Here is a 17,606-nt window from a genome sequence, read left to right as displayed (position 1 = left end):
GAAGATACCTGACATCAGATATAGAAAAAGCTAACAGTGACTCTTGGCTCCAGCTTACTTCCATTGGATTTACTAGAGTTAAGAAGACTTAAAAAAGAAAAAAGAGCACAGGTGTGAGTCTCGCTTCTGTGGACCTTTGCCCTTCCTGTTGGAATATAGGCTTCCAAACTTTGAAAAGTATCTTGTTTATTGTAAAGTTACATAGCAGATATTGGTAAACTAGTCATGAGCCATTTACATGTCTGGACATTGCAAGAGTTATCGTCTAAAGCAAGTTCAGAAGAAGATAGATCTAGATAGACAAATTAAGAACTGTAATGCTAATATAGTATTGCAATTGATTTCTGCAATGTAAACATTTGAGATACCAGTTTGGTCTTTAATACAGCTGGATAAATCCATCTTCATTTGTACATGTGCAGCCTCAGTCACACACACTGTTTCCTGAGGGTGAGAATACCCCATCTCAGTACTACCACCATTCTTCCAACTGCAGCTCTCGTGGGAGAGCAGCACATGGATGTGCAGGCCTTCAGGCAATGGCAGTGCACCATGCTGGGTCACAACACACGGCGCGTGTTCTCAGCAGTCTAGGGTAACAAGGAAGGTCCAGGAGGGTTTTGGGGTTTTTTTTCTGTTAATTTACAAAAACAGAGAGGGTCTCATTTCAATGCCTTACAATCTACTCACTTTACAGGATTTGCATTTCTGTTGAGAATGTTTTACTCTTTCTGTGGTTTGATTGTTTTATTCTTTTAATTCATAAAAATTGAGAGCAAATTCCTTTGCTGTAAATATCACTGTATTCTAATTATTCTCTTTCTAATCTTTTTTCCTTTTCATAAATGGATACCAATCATTCCCTGTTGGACCACACAATATTTCTTCCTGAAAAAAAAAAAATGTTGTTGACTGAAATTCCTTTTGATGGACCAAATTTCCTACTTGCTACCTGCTCCTGAATGGTCTCTTCAACCAAATCTGCATGTCTGCCCAATTAAACCTTCCTCCATTGTACACGCCGTGCTCTCCAAACCTTCAACCTCCCCTCCTTCTCTTGCTGCTACCCTCTGGAAGCCACGGAAGAGTCCTGGGCCGAGGGAGGATTCTGTATGCTGGTGAAAAAGAACAATCTCTGCCAGAGGAAAGTGCTTCAGCAGTTGTGTTGCAGAACATGTAAACAAAAGGGGTGAACTGACACCTCCCAGCATCCTCCTTCTCCTGTAGACTTACAGATTAATCCGTATTACTGAAAAAGGAAAAAAAAAAAAAAAAAGAAAAAGAAAAAGCAAGCCACCTTTCTCCCTCTCCCCCCTCTTTGCCTGGGGAGATGGTGAACTGTTTGTTGGAACTTAAATGGAAATACTACAACACGCCTACCTTTTATAACTGGGTGTCTAGAGCTGAGCATCCAGGATCACAGAGTCAGTATTGTGTGACCAAAGCATTTGATGCCAAAATTAACATTTAACTCTTGATTTGATTTCCTGTCAACCTTAGGATTATTCCTGTTTTTTGAAGGTTCTTTTTCTTCCCTTCTTTCCTGCTTCTTTCCACTTCAAGATGTTTAAAGAGTGTTTCAAGAATACAACACAAGTTTACATGGATTAAAACTAAACAATATAAAAAAGATTGCATTAGTCTTTTTTTGTGCTGTATGTATTGACAGGGGGAACTTGAGTTCCTGAGGGGATCAGAAACATCATTAGTACAGGACTAAGTTCTGCCCCTTTTGTAACACTATTTTAAAAAATGGAAAGTGAACATTTCTGCACACATTTCTTTCTTACTTCCTCTGCTGTATGCTGGTTTTTGTATCACATGCGGTATGTATATATGTTTGCCCAAAATGTGGTTTTGGTCATATAGATTTCATTTTTAGACAGGTGGCTTATTAACAGATATGCTAGGATTTTTATTTTATTTTTTTAAATTGTCAAAGCTATTTCAAATAAACATAAGAAACCCTGTTCCTGTAGTGGACAAATTTAGAATATATTACTTCTCTTGATTTGCATAAGTGAGAGTAATGTATATGCTCAGAAGTCAGAAAACATTGCTAACATGTAAGAAGTATTCATAAATTATTGTTGTCTTGTAATGTTCATTTAAAAAGGGGATATTATCATACAGATATGTGGAACTATTTCATAGTGCCCATATGTAGATGCCAGTGTAACTATATACAAAAGGATGTGTTTACAGGACTGGATTTATAATTGTGCCAAATACACTTCCAGGAAAAATTGCATGTAGGGCAATAAATCAGTGGTTCTCTTGGTGCTGTGATGGGCCTGAATCTGCATTTAACTGCTCATAATAGAAATTACAGCAGGAATGGTTCTGCTAAGGCAAATGGAGTTACTTCACTGTAAAATGGTCCTGAGGGATTAGAGAAGTGGCCCTGGGCTCACTCTTTTCCTACCCAGGTACATGGCTGCCAGTACAAATTTCTGTTTAATATGTCTTCTTCAGCTTCACTCAGCATACTGTTCAAAAGACAGTTATTTCACAGAAAACAGAAAATTGAACTTCAAAGATACTGTTTACTGGGGATAATACTTAAAACATGCAAAGTGTCTTTCTCAGTTTGCTTTCCAGGACATACAAACAGAAAATGGATTTCAGCTGTTTAAGCATATAAATCCTGGTAAATAAAGGGGATCAAAAATTACTGTGGATGTTTCACAAACTATTTCAAATCTTTAGAGGTAATGTCCTCTTTAGCAGAGAGCAGATAAACTATTTCAGCCAGGTTCAGTTATGACAAAAGTATAGTCAAGCTCTTTTGGTGCCCATTACAAATTTCCTGATAAACATTCAAATTTGTGCTAGTTTAACTACTAGTCTGTTACTGCCTCATTTCTCAGTATAGCGTGTTTAAATAGAACATAATGCTTTCAAAGTTTAAGTTAATATTATATATGATATATATAAATATATATTCACTATTGAGATTTAATTATGTAATGGATTGTAAAGAATCTGTTTGGATACTTACAAATGTCTCTAACACTATTATAGAGAAGAAATTAATAACTGTTTTCTTTAAAAAAACTGACATTGTTCTAACTAAATTCATTTTTACTGAAAAAAATACTGTACATGTGTAAAATGTTCAGTTGTTATTTGTAAAATAGGGTAGTTCTGTTGTAATTGATATTGGCCAAAATCAATGTTATTCCATATTTTATTTTTTCTATTAAATTAACCTAAATTCCTGTTCTTTTGGTCTGGAAAAACATGTTGATCCATGTGTTTAACATTTTTGTTGAAGGGCGTAGGTAGCTCTGTGGTATAGATCACTTAGATACCTGGGTATTTAGTTTTATTACAAACTTCTTTTAGTTTAAGCGATGGAATTTATGACTGCAGAAATATCTGGTATACATGGAGAACACCTTTTGTGTAATAACATACAGCCATATCTGAACCTAGTGGGTAACAATGTTGACTTTCTCTGATCTGTAAGAGTTTGTGATGGGTCTAATCTGTTGTGTGTTCAGGATTAAAAAGCAAGATTTGTAACTACCTATTGGCTCAGGCAGTCAAGAAGGAAGGTTTCATCTTCACAGCCATACAGAGTGGCCACTTGCACAGTGCTGTGTTGGTGTCTGTCCACATGTAGCTCAGATCACAGCCACAAAGTGCCCCCTGAACAGCCCCAGATCAAAAGGACTCTGTGCAGCCTTCTTTGTAACCCCTGAAGGGTGAGCTCCTGCACTGGCATGAGCTGATGCTCTTGTTCAATCCCACAGCCTGAGTGGAGAGCAAAATAGCAGTTCATCCAAGGGCTCATATATTCAGATGACATTTTAAGCACATTTGAGGCCATGTAAAGAATTTCCTGCAAGAACACCCACCACTTTTTGGCCTTAGACATCTCATTGTCACTGACCTGTTTTGACCTGGCTTCAAAACAAGGAGTTAGTCATCATTCCCACAGTTTCTGTGTCAGTCCCCCAGAAGCATGCATATGTGGGATGGCACATTCTTAGCAGTAGTTTGGTGAGACCACACCTGGAAAAAAAAGTTGCCTACAGTCTTCTATGAAGAACTGCTTGCTTCAGCTCCTATCTCACCTTCATCTTCCAAATGAGCAGACAAGTAAGGATATATCTTTGTTTTAGGCTGAAAATCAGAATTTTCTGGTATCAGCTCAGACTCTTTGATCATCTTTGTTTGTTATGTCTTAATAGCTGTTGTCAGAGGCATGCAAAATTTGTAAGCAGCCTATAGCTAGTACTTGTACTAGAGGACCACTGCAGCAACAGGATCACAGTTGAAAGAAGTTAGTTTGTTCCCAGCTGCAGAGTTTTCTTAGGTGACTGCTCCTCCCTCTCTGATTCAACGACAAGTACTTTGGTGTGTTCAGTATTTGACACTGTTGATGACACACAGGAAGAATACAGACCATTTCAGAACGATCAGATGCTACTAAGTATGAACAAAATAATAATTTTCCCTATGTCAGGAAAGACTGTCCTTGGTATCAGTTTAAATCTGTTCACTGATTTAATTTTAGTTATACCACAAGTCAAAAAGGAGTGATAAATTGAAGATGCCATTATATTTAGAACATGGTATTTCCCAGTTCATATTTGTCTAGGAGAACCCTTGATTTAAATGCAAATTGGACATACATCTAGACCTTTTCTTCACCAAAAGTCCCAAAGTTCTTAAATAAAGACAACTGTGTTTAAAAAAAAAAAAAAACCAAAAAAAAAAAAACCAAAAAATTATACATGCTAAAAAGAGTTTACCATGCCTCAGACCCGCAGAACATCCTGCCAAAGCCTGTTGTGCAGGGGTGTAATTTTATGTTTCCTTGGAAACATAACTCCTTGCAATGAAGTTCCAGCCTTGCTCCCTTTTTAGCTGCAGCTCTTCACCTCAGCCACACACCAGTACTGTAGGGTCAGATGCCAGAAGAGGTCAGTGGAAATCTTATGCTTCTGACCAGCAGCTCCTGGGACATTTGGCTTAGCCCCTGCCTACCCACACTTACCTGTATCCACTGGCACTCCCAGCCTCTTCCTGGGTAGGCTTTGCAAACTTCCCCTCTGTAAAGCACACTGTTTCTTAGTAAAGATTTCCCTATGAGACCTTACAGACTACCCCAACCTCAGTTGTGATTGCAGCCTTACAATGTCATGTCAAATTTCTTGCAACAGAATCTATTGTGTAATAGCAGGCTTCTGCTTGTGCCACAGTCAGATTGTAAGAGGATTGACAGAGGTATGAGTAAACCTATATGCAGGAGCACTAGAGCTATCTACAGCAATTTCACCCATCACTAAATGCAAGTTACGACTGCTGATGACCAAGTTAATTCTCTTAATAGCTGTATGTTAGCTTTTAATGAATATATTTAATGAACTGAATGGTTGTAAGAAGGCCTATTATAAATTCAAGATTCCTGTAAAGACATGTAAGAGATTGCTTGTATGAGTCAAAGTTTTTAATTTGCAGTGCAACTCGCTGAACAATAACTTGTCTATGATCAATTACCATGCCTTATATTTATATAGGATATGCCATTGTGCTGTCATTGGTACAGAATGAACCAAGAAAAGTTTTACCATTAGATGTCTGGATATTTTAAGCAAGCATTAAAAAAGTTTTATAGCATACAAATAAAAACCCTAGTCAAGTTTTCATCGAAAGGAAATGGATGCGCAACAACTTGCATGACCTTTTTCAGAATAGGGAATTTCAATAACTGAAAAAAAGGGCTGAAGATATATTTTTGATGAGCATTTTTTTTACTAGGGAAAAAATCTGTTTAATGTAATTTTAATTACATGTCTTACTTAAACTAATTTGTGAGATTTCTATTTTTTATTGAAATAGATGATTGTCTGATTATTTACTACCACTTGTCTTGATGCTCTGTTGGGGCTTAAATCCTCCTCATTAGCAAGAATTAAAGAGTTGTGAGTGTAGTGTCCCTATGAACAAACTAAGGCTCTGAACGTTAGTATAGCATCCAACCAATGGAAGTGCAACCAACACCCACATTTCCATCACTAGTTCCACACCAATGAGCAAAAAGGATTTGGATCTATCAAAGGCCTTGGACATTCTGTGATTTCTCAGAGCACAGTAACTTGAAGTATTACTAGGAAAATTGTTCTGAATTCCTCAGGATAAAGCCAGAGAGACTGCAATAATGTTCACCTGCTGTGTGAGTGTACCAGATGTTGTCAGAGTTAATGTTTAATACCTGAGCTTGAAATTATCCTGAAGGACTTCTTTTCTGGATTAAAAAGCAGTGTTTACACATAAAATCAGAATTTTCACTTTCAGAATGGGAGTTATAGTCAAAGAAAAACACATTATGGGGAAGGAAGCTCTGAGTGTTTTTAAAAAGAAATGTCAGTAAGCAACAAATGCAGACTCAACAAATGCTGCACCAAAGGCTGGTCTTTGTTGGGTTTTGGCAGCAAATATATGAGCAGGTCATGTATTTGCTGCCAAAGATGACATGAGAAGCTTAGAAGAATGACTCTCCTACAATCATCTATTGGTTTTTCTGAGTGTTTGGGGGATGGATTTGTTGAAGGTCTTCTGGGAAACCAGCAATACTTTTCAAAGCAAAAACTACTCAGGCATCAGAAAACAGTAGAGAGCAATGAGGTGATTAAGTACTCATTTTTCCAATCAGCCTGGCACTGAGAAGCCAGAGCACAGATGAGCAGTGAGTACTTGTTTACCCAAGGAGAACTAATGGTTCTATCATGCAAATTCAACAGTAACACTGAATGTTTACTGGAGCATGAATAATGTGATTTAATTATAATTCCGATAATACTGCATAACTTTTTGATTTACAATTGTCCTTGGCCTGCCCACTGCCCTCCTCGTGATGTCTCCTCAAAGATGTTCTTTGAGATGTGGGTTGGAAGGAAAGTCTAGCTTCTGATTGCCAGTCCCCACGGATCAGGTTGCTGTCAGCTGTTGTGCTCATGACTATGCTAATGGACCATTCTGTGCAATGCCACTGGATAAAACCAAAAAAATAACTCAAATATTCATTCCCAAATAAAATAGTCCCTTTTCTTACTACAAGAGCAAGGCCATACCAAATTTAAGTTGTGTAAATGTTGGTCTTGCTGTGTCTGCCTTTAGCATAGCCTCTCTGAACACTTTCAAAGCTAAAAGGAGGATTCAAAATTAGTTCCTGCTGCTAAACAGTTTCACAAAGCCTCTCTGCAGCTATATCTGAATTAGGAGAGCTATATCATCAACATGTGATTGTTAAAGAGAATGTAATCTGTAATCATAAAAAAAAAATATCCAGAGGTGGAGACCAGGAACTAGAGAAGATTTCAAGCAAGGGAAGATCACCAGTGTAAGTGTATTGAGGAGGCTGGACAGTTACAGATGGGAATAAAATTTAGACTTTTATACCACTCATTAAAAGATTTAATTTGATCTGCTCCTTAATTCCAAGAACATACTTGTGTCTTTACAGAAGGTTTCTTTCGGGCTTTAATATGCCTTTGTCTCTGCAAATTACAGAAATTGCATTTGATTAATAGTACAAATCTATGTTGTTACATCTTGGGACCTGCTAAAATCTCCCCAGTTATCATCAGATCTCTGTTCATATCCTGATTAAGTTGAAGATGTCCAGTATGAACAGCCTGTGCAGGAGTTTCTTAGCCTAAGATGGATGACATCACTGAAATACTGCCCCAAAGCATCCAGCTCTTCCCACTTCAGGTTTATGTCTATTCAAATCAGACTACAGAAATCCTGCAGTGGTCAGGAAGGCTCTGTGTATATAAAGTTCATGCTCCTTGCTTTATAACAAAGGAGAGACACTGCTGACACCTTGGTTGCCTCTGATGTGTGTTTTCCTCCAGCACTCAAAGATTCTATCTTTAATGTACTCCATGTGCTAATAACATCAGCTTTATTCAAAGCATGCTACATTTGGTTTCTGTATTTCACAAGCAACTACCTAGTTTTCCAAAGCACTACTGTCAGCACTGTGCAATAATTTTCAGTCAGGTTCAGGTGTTTCCATTCCATTGCCCTTTAGAAGATTCTCAGCTACAGATTTCATGAAGAATGGGAAGCTTGAAAACAAAAACCAGGAAAATTTCCAGTTGGAAAGCTCAAGAAATGAAGAAGTTGAGTGCCTTTTTTTTTTCCACTGTGAGTCTAAAATTTTGAGAATGCTGTGGTATTTCTTCCTCATTCAACAAGTGAGAAGAGTACAAACCAAAGCTTTGTTGATATAGCTCCACACGTTCCATTTCCCTTCTTCCCTTCTTGTGGGGCTGTAAAATTTCAGGCCATAGGTGAGCAGCAGAACACCTTGCCAGGCTCTGACATAGGTGCTTACATAGGCAAGGGGAGAAACCATGAACCCAGCCAGCTCACGCTTCCAACTATCTGCATAATTAGTACAAATGGAGTTTTAACCAAATTCTTTAAATGCCAAAAAATTTGGTAGAAATTGAGATTTAACAGTGATTTTTAAAAAAGTAATAAAGTCTTTCTGGGGTGTGTTGATGCCCACTGCTGAGGGCTCTGGCTCTTCAATGGATTTCTAACGACAGTTGTATCAATACTACGTAGAAATGGAGGGAGAAGTGCACATTGTAAAGGGGAAGGGAAAATCCTTTTGTGTTAGAAATAAATAAGACAGCTTAGGCTAATGTGAGTGATTTTGTTCTGCAGGGAAAAGCATAGAGGGCCATGTAAGACCGTGGAGTCTGATAAAGGCAATTTCCTCACTCCTCACTGTCATGATTAGAGCTAACCTGAGTCACTCTGTGTGATCTCACCTAATCCTCCAACAAAAGGGCCTTTCATCCTAAAATCATTATATCACACTCAGCACACAGCTATTCAGGGAAGAGATGTTCTATCCTTTTCAAGGTTCTGCTTTGCCCCTTGGCACAAGGGGGAGATTTAGTGACTTTGGAATCAATATTCTATTTTCAGCCTTCTCATTTGTCACTGCCTAGAGCACTTTTGAAAAGAAGATTTTCAATCTTTTCAATCCTGAAACCTTCTCATCACCTCAATAATATCCAAAAATTTTTCTCTTCTGTGCATCGGAACAGGGAGACAGAAATTTGGATATTGTGTAATTAGCAGAAGACTTAAATCTGAAGCTAGACAAATAAGTGGAAACCAGATGCAAATTTTGTTCAAATGCCAAATCTGAGAGTAGAAGAAATGTCTTCATCTTGAAAATGTTACAACATGGACATTATAGTAAGATTTCTTTCAGGGAGCTTTAATCTATCAAACACTGAGGCCTTGGGCTAAGCAAAGGAGAAACTTTAAAAAGAATCTTCAGAGTGAATTTGCATGGATTTTTATATGCAAGTTAGCTTTGGTTATCTACTTACACTTTATGAATAAATGTTTCTTCAGCGAATTCAAGGAGTTGGTCCCACAAGCCAGACAAAATAAAATATTTCACAGCTAAGCTTGAGAAAAAGCAGGGAAAAGTTGGTCCCTAAGACCAACTTATTTCAGTTCTCACAGCTGATGGCTGAAAAGCAGTTCCAGGCAGGTTTTGTTTATCTGCTTTGTCAAACCTTTATAACCTGGAAGTTATGACTATAACTACTACTACTAATATTATTACTATTATTATTACTATTATTATTATTATTAACATTACATACAATGAGCTCAAGTATGAAATCCATGTCCAAATTTCCATGAAAGTAAGCAAGCAAAATGGAGGAAATAAGGTCATTTTTTTCAACTGATTTTAAGGAAAAGCCATTGTGGCAATGTTATAGATTGCTAAATATAGATTTATCCTCTTAAACATAACAAGGGAGTCCACGATATGGGATTATGGGATAGAGAGCACTGTCAACCTAGGACAACAATAAAGAGCATTTTAAAATTAGATAAAGTGCTGTTCAATCAAACAAAGTGGGGAAGTAGCACATGACTTGCAGTGACAAAGTCTCACAGAGGGACTACAAGAGAAAAGGATTTATGACAGCCAGCACATAAAAGTCTGTACCTCCATGCATAACTGACAAGGATATTCACACCCTCATCTAAGTGATCTCCTGAAATACCATGTGCTGTCAAGGAATGGCACAGGCTTTGGAAAGCAATAGAGAAATAGTGACAAGATAAAGGTACACTTGATGCTGCTGATGCAAAGACATAGAATGACTTGACAACAATGACAAATGCTCCAGAGTGGGGCTCAGGAGAGACAGGTTCTAGTTTGCTATTGCAAACTAATTTGATTATATTATTGCAACTCAGGTTTCTACCTCCTTAATGAAAAGAATAGTTCTTACCTCACTTTAAAATGCATCATATGAACTGATAGGAACTGAGCAATAAGTATTAACTAAGCATTTTGAATGCAGTTAAAAGCACAACTTGAAACCTGATGTAGCCCAAATATGGAGTTAAACATTTCTAATTCTGAATACAAAAATTATACATTAAAATCTTCCTATTATGAGGAATTAAGTCTGTTAACATATTATTATTCCTACAAAATCTCCAATTCCTTTTTTAAACAATGTGGCAAATGCAAGGTAACGACGTAACAGAACACCATAATGAATGAGAAATATGAGGTGATCCAAAGTTACTGATGACCACTGCCTGATTGAAAGCTAAGTGAAGACACATTGCTGAGAATATTGCTCTATTAAGTATGTTAGACAGATAAAGATTTCTAATACAGAAAAGAAGAAAAGGTTTGAGGTTTTGGCAGCCTGTTTTCATCTAGTGAGATCTGTAAAGAAATACATTGCTTGCAAGGAGTTCTGCCAAGATGGTTGAACTACCCTGTGGAATAGTTTAAAAATCTTTGGTTTTGAATTTCAGTGTTAACTCTTTGAATATCCACCAAAAATTATTTTGTTAACATATCGTGCCTACATTTCTAGATGTGATTTGCAATTCAGAGGGCCAAATATGTAAGTATTTTCTGGTGCACATTCTTATAATAGTATTCATTAAAATGCTTCAGTTCAGAGCCGCAGAACTGGTCTTCCTGGCACTATTCCAAGCACAGCTGAAACGAATTACACCACTTCCAATGAAAGGCCTAACATAGAAATAACTAAAACCTTTAAAAACTAATACTTCTGCAATGTGTGAATGCATAGTTGAGGTGTATGAATTAGCATCTTAGGTCCAGTGGATAGGCACACAAGATAAGCAGACAGATAGTGTGGGCAAATAGAGTAAAGGAGAAATAGAAAAGTTTTCTAATACGTATCACAAAACAACATCAGAGAAGGAATTATGTAATAAAGTCACCCTGACATATTTCCCAGTGATGTAAAGCCAATAGAATAAAACACTCAAGAACCAGACCTGCAATGCAAAGCCTTTTCAGATACTGTATTTTTTCATGGTTGTATTATTGTCCAAATATGTGTGTGTACGTGTGTCTATGTGTGTGTATGTATATATATATAAAAATTTGTCCTAGTTTCAGCCAGGAAAAAATTAATTTCTTATACTATGTGGGAAGGGGGCATGGCCAGACCCTTAGGTTATTGCCTCTCACATCACTTTTGAGGGGCAAGCAAAGGGACTTGCTCTCTCCTTCCAGTGGTGAGGGAAAGGGTGGAGGGCAAAACAGTCCAGTATTGTTTTATTTTCCATGTAAATAATTTCAGCCTTTTGTTATTAACATCATAGCTGATTTATTATCTCATTGCTGTTTCCATTAAATGTTTGTATCTCAATCTGTGATTTTCATCTTTTTGTGCCTCTAATTTTCAACTCCATCCCCGGAGAGGAAAGGGGGAAGGGAAAGAGTAGGGGAAGGGAAGCAAGCGAGTGCCATCTGGTTTAGGTGAGTCTCAGTGAGGTCACAGAATTGGGGACTATGATCCCTAAACCATGACAAAATTTTATATTAAAATCTCATAAAGCATTTGAGAACATGGGATTCCATGTTACATCCTTTGGATAGTTACCAAAAAGGCTCAAGAGGCTTACATTAGCCAAATCTGTCAATGGACTGAAGGCCATCCTTTTCTTTATTTTTTTTTTTTCTAGGAGGTGAGAATTATAAATATTTGGTATTATGCATCAATACAACAATGTTATCTGAGTAACATCTTGAAAAATTTAGAATCCTGCTGAATTATGTATCTAACAGCTTTTCCAAATGTTCTTAGTTTTAGTCTGCTATAAAGTAATTACTCATAAAGTATGCAGTGTTTTAGTTCAGAAATGCTGCATCAGCTCCATGGAACTAGTCAATTTAAAAAATTCAAAGTTTGGCCTTTATGGGCATGCAAAGAATTATATAAAAGTATGGAAATACATACATAGATATATAGAGATACAGATAAAGATGTATACAAGTCGCTCTTTGCATTATGAGAACTATAAAAATTTGTGAACATGTATGTATTCAAAGACTTCTGTTGCCCTGATCTCTCAGGAGACTTAATTTTCTTCCAGTGTGAACTTCTCCCTAGTTAGCATTGATCCCAGAACAACCTCTGAGGAGCATTTTCTTAATGGTTTATGTGATTCTATCCCTGGCTTTTGGCTTGTCTTTTATCCTCTCTTTAGAAGACACATGACCATTGCAAAACCAATATTACATCTCTGCCTACATTTTGGGCACCCCAGGTTTCACCCAATGTTGGCTAGATGTTCCAGTCAGTTTGCCTTTATAACTATACTGCCCCTGTCCCCTTAGGTATGTAAGTACTATCCTAGCTCATATCTCATACTAGAGATTTCAACTACTATATATATATTTTTAGTACTATTTAATATGTAAAAACCCAACTGTAAAAAGCACAACAGACAGGAACATTATTTGCAGTATTTTTTATATTTTTTCCTCTCTAAATTGTTTTGAATTGATATAAGAGGTTGCTTGTATGGTGCATTTGCTCTTCAAATGTAAAGGAACTTATTGCAAGTGAGAGCCAAACCCAAGTCATTCCATATTTGAGTTTTGATTCCTAAAATTCACTATATTTGCCAGATCTGGGTATTCCAGCAGCAATGCAAGTGGAAAGAGCTGCTCGATATTGAAGTATCCATAGAAACTGCAGGGTTTATGTATTATATAGGACTTTTTGCCCATCCTCTTCAATTACTCAAGAACGAAGGAACACCCAATTGCTTAAATACGTAAACTCGTTTATAATAAATTTTCCCAAAACAAACATAAAAGACCCAATCTTGAGCTTTATAAAAGTGTGTGATAAATCAGTTTACTGTCCCCACATGATACCACACATAAAGTATCCATACTACTTACCAAACCTCTGCCCTAAGAGGTATCAGGCATGCAGCTTACCAATTTGTATATATCTTTTAATTAATATTCAGTAAATAAAGAAGCAAACTTTGCACTTCAGCAGCAGAGCAGCACTAGTGTATTCATGATCTGAAAATGTTTATATCTTTAGCTGAGTTTTAAGGTAGAAATCCATATACTATAAAATTTTATTTCAGGTCCAAATGTGCACTTTTGCACCAAGTTTCATTTCAGCCAAAATGCAAGCCTAAGTCTTTTGGATGGGGAGTTTTCCACCAGCAGCCTGTGGGGGAGACAAAATGTGCTATAGCTAGAGGTTTGGGAAGCACCAACAGGTCTCTGACTGATGGAAGCTTGGTCAAGTCCATCTCCTCATGTAACATATCCACATCCATGACAGCAAACCCTTTACACTGCAGCTTGCAATCAAGCTCAATAGACATAATAAATACTCCTCTGTAGCATTAATTTTGATGTAACTCATGAATCTTAAGTCTCATTGCTTCAACTGATGCAAAATAAATTAACAAAAACAACAAAAATCACTCTTTCACATTGAAAAGGAAAATTAGTTAACAACAAACAGGTCTGATTATCCTGGTTCCCCAAGGGAGCCAGTACTTTTTTTCCTGATGCCACAGGGAAATGTGCTCATTTCAGTAATTAAAAAGAGGTCCAATTCCTCTTCATCATCATGTTTTCCAACCTGGAAAGTTTGGTGCTTTTTTCTCTTCCTTTGGTTTTATTTTTAATTTGTGAGAAGATTGATCTGAAGTAAACCTCTTTTTTCTAACAGGGGAATATCTTGATGATTCTCAAGAATGCCAGTTATGTCCAACATCCTGTCAGAAATGCATTGGACCTGAATCAGACAACTGCATCAGCTGCCCACTCACAAGGTAATTGTCTTCTAGCACAGTGCAGTACAAAGATCTCACTTCATCATCTGGAGAAGTGGCTGTATTTTGCTTAGCAGAGACTATGGAAGCAAGAAGTATCTAGAGCAAAAAAATCCTGGGGACTTGAGAAAAAAACATTTTTATGTAAACAAAATAGCTGGCTACGTAAACAGTTAGTGTTTAGCAGCATGATTCCCACAAATAAAGAAAAATTCCTTTTTATATGTAAAATAGACTTTCTTTCATTGTCATCCTTTCTAAATCATAATTGCTGGAATCACAACTGACAATTTTAACAACAAGGATCTAGTGCATCTTAGCTCTACACAGCTACAAGGATTGGCTCAAGGCACAAGTATGGATGCTGAGGCTGATTTTGGAAGATATTCATAGCACCTTAACACCATTCCCTAACTGAGGTGTTACAGGTTAGGATGACATTTCTAACCTGCCATGAGGATTGAACAGAACTAGATAGAAGCTTTTCCACAGGACTTTGCAAATCAGAAGTTTATGTTTAGGTCATGTCACAGATGTTCCAGAAGACTACTGGTTTTATACACATCCTACCCATAGCTGTATTCTCACGCAAATAACTCTGGTTCTGTTGCACTGGATTATGTTGTAGCCAGCTGACACTTCCACTGGCATGGAAACAGGATCATAAGACAGATACTCTAAGACAAGGAAAGAAAATCTCTAAGCAACACTGCAGTTTGCCCTGAAAATATCTATTGTATGACTATGCCAGTGAAAGAAATACCAGAAGTGATGGAGTCCAAACAAATTCATAAGTGAGGAAGCATTATTAAATTCTGTTACACCAGAAATGAGAGCAGAGGAAATCCAGGCAAGATTCTGGACTGTGGAGTGGATTTTTCCCATTCACACTGGCATTTAAATTAGATTGTTTGTTCCTTCCTTGCAACCTATATTGTGAGCTTTACATGCAAATATTTACAAAACAAGGAAGGAAGCAAGCACTATGCTGAACCACCAAGGTGTTTGCAGTAATGAGCTCCCAGTGGTCTTTTGGAAGGATGCTGCTCTAACCACCATGATAAATTCCCTAAAAATCATGAATTTTGGTATCTAAGGTTTCAAAAAGCTTTCTGAGACACTTCTGTGCATTATGAAAAGTTCTAGAAAAAGTTATATTAAGTGAGACAATCTATAGTAAAAGAAATAATAATATTAAAGTGTTCCTTATGAAAATCCAGGGTAGATGTCAATTTATTTAATAATAAAATCACTGTTAGATCATTTGATAAATGAAAATGCTTCTACCTGTGGCTTTTTTGTTTTGTTTTGTTGTTTTTGTGTTTTGAAAGAAAAAAATATGAAATTGTAGGGTTTTTATCCAGACAAACTGATTATCACAGAATTCGTTGTCCATCTGTTTATGGTTTGAGCCAAGGTTAGTGACAAGATCTGACCAGGTGTTTCCCATTAGGGGCAATATAACAAAGACAAGAAAAATGTACTTTTCCACTGTGAGAGCTGTTTGTAAGGATGGCTATCATTAGAGCTAGCACAAGTTTTTGAACTCAGTAATATTTGCATGCCATATACATATAGTCTGGCTACCTCCAGTACCCCTGTTACATTTTTCCTCTTCTTTCAAAATACATCTGAAAATGATCATATCAACTGAAATTTATGAAGACATATTGCAGATATTCTCTAATGCCATTGGCTACCTCCAAGAAAACATTGTCTTAATATAATGGAAAGGCTTTTTCTGTCTAGGTGTCCTCAAAGCCTGTACTAACAGCCAAAATGACATTGAACTTTCCTAGAAACTGAATCCCAAGTCCTCAGATAGCAAAGTGGTAAAAAGAATTAAGTGTAAAAGTTTACAGCCTTTCCTTTCTTATTTCCTTAGGTGGGAAAACACTGTCAAAATCTAGGCAACTTGTTTTATATTCTTTTAGATGTCTATGAATGATACACGAATTGATGCATTTCCATTTTTCTCCAAAGCACATTAAAACAGTAGACATTAAGCAGCAGTGAAAAATGGACCATAAATTTTCACCAGATAAAATGATTCTTTAGCAAATGTTTAATTATCCAGCAAAAGGAGATCATTTAGCAGACAGACTCCTTTTTACTTACAGACAGATGTATGTCGTGGTTCCAGGCAGGATGGAGTTAATTTTTGCGGTAGAAAGGAGGGGCGTGGCTAGGGCTGGGAGGTTGTTCTATGCTACCTGATCTTATTTCCAGGGCAAATAGAAGGAATCTCTTTAGAGTCGTGGAGTGTGGCACGGTCGGGTATTCTGGAGGGGTTCCATGGTAGAGAGGCAAGTGCCGGGATGTGAATCATACTGCTGTTGTACACTTTGCTAGTGACATTCTTGCTGTTACTTTTTTTTTTTTTTTTTTTTTTTTTTTTTTTTTTTTTTTAATTGGTGTTTCTAGCAGATTATTCTTGTATCAATCCATATTCTTTACCTTTCATGCCTCCAATTCTCCTCTCCATACCACCTCAGGGGACAGGGATGGGAGAGTGAGTAAGAAGTGTGTGTTTGGGAGTGCTTTGGTGGGAGCCCTAAATTGGAGAATTCCACTGAGAAACCACAACAGCCTTGTTTGGCACCCAATGTGAGGCATGAAGGGTTGAAATAACAACAGATCTGAGCATTTGTGTGACTTGTGGATGTGGTACCTGACCCTGCATGTCCCTGCATATATGATCTATATACTCTTTACATCATTCTGTTTCAGAGCAGGGAGGAGGATCAAGATTGCTCTCTTGCTGTACTGTGTGATAGCAGCTTATGGCATAGTAAAATCAAGGGAAGTGAGAGTTATCTGGGATGTGTACCCAATGTTGCTCTTCTACCCTTTTCGCAGGCACTACTTTTGGGAATCCATTAATAATCATGCCTAGCCTGTGGGAGAATAGGAGTGGATGATTTTCCTGTGTTTTCACCCCCTTTTTCTCCTTCAGACAGCTTGTGAGATTTTTTTACTTCCTTTGGATGTCAAGGAATGCATGTTCTTATTGCTGTGTCTGGTATGTCTCCTCGGTGTGGTCTACACCACATTTAGTGTCAGGAAAGAGATTTCTAGGAAGGTCATTCAAAGATCTGCCCTGACGGTGGGTAGATTTGAGTGGCATAGAATATGGGAGAAAATGGCACTGTTTGGGGGGAAATTCTCTGCTCCAATGGTTTGGATATTCACCCCTGAATGACTACAGGAACCTAATAAAGTGACAGAATATTTGCAGGGAAAATGCTGTGACAACTCCATAGACAAGCAACTTACTGCAGTGTGCTGGACCCTGGCTCCTCTTTACTGAACACAGGTCAACACTAGAGAGTGCCCTCAGGGAAAGGAGGATGAAATGAGACCAACCAGCACCATAGCCACTCAAATTGCAGCTGAAACAGAGAAACAACACGTGCAGGCATCAGCTGCCCCTATACTACATAGAAGTAGAA

At 37.4% G+C, this 17,606-nt stretch overlaps 1 protein-coding gene across 3 annotated transcripts in view; it reads left to right on the top strand.

The window, feature by feature from the left end:
- The window catches only part of PCSK5 (proprotein convertase subtilisin/kexin type 5), a 225,664-nt gene that overhangs the window by 165,796 nt on the left and 42,262 nt on the right, over positions 1-17,606 (top strand). For 2 of the 3 annotated variants that reach the window (XM_083884563.1, XM_083884562.1), the window contains exon 21: positions 14,052-14,154. In XM_083884563.1, the coding sequence (XP_083740689.1) occupies positions 14,052-14,154 (103 nt within the window). Of the gene's footprint in view, positions 1-1,077; positions 3,155-14,051; positions 14,155-17,606 lie in introns of those variants that run through there. The other variant, XM_083884564.1, reaches the window with a different exon arrangement.

The sequence above is a fragment of the Zosterops lateralis genome, assembly GCF_965231275.1.
Source record: "Zosterops lateralis genome assembly, chromosome: Z".
NCBI lineage: Eukaryota > Metazoa > Chordata > Aves > Passeriformes > Zosteropidae > Zosterops > Zosterops lateralis.
Note: the sequence above shows the minus strand (reverse complement) of the source record. Positions and strands in the feature narration are given on the sequence as shown.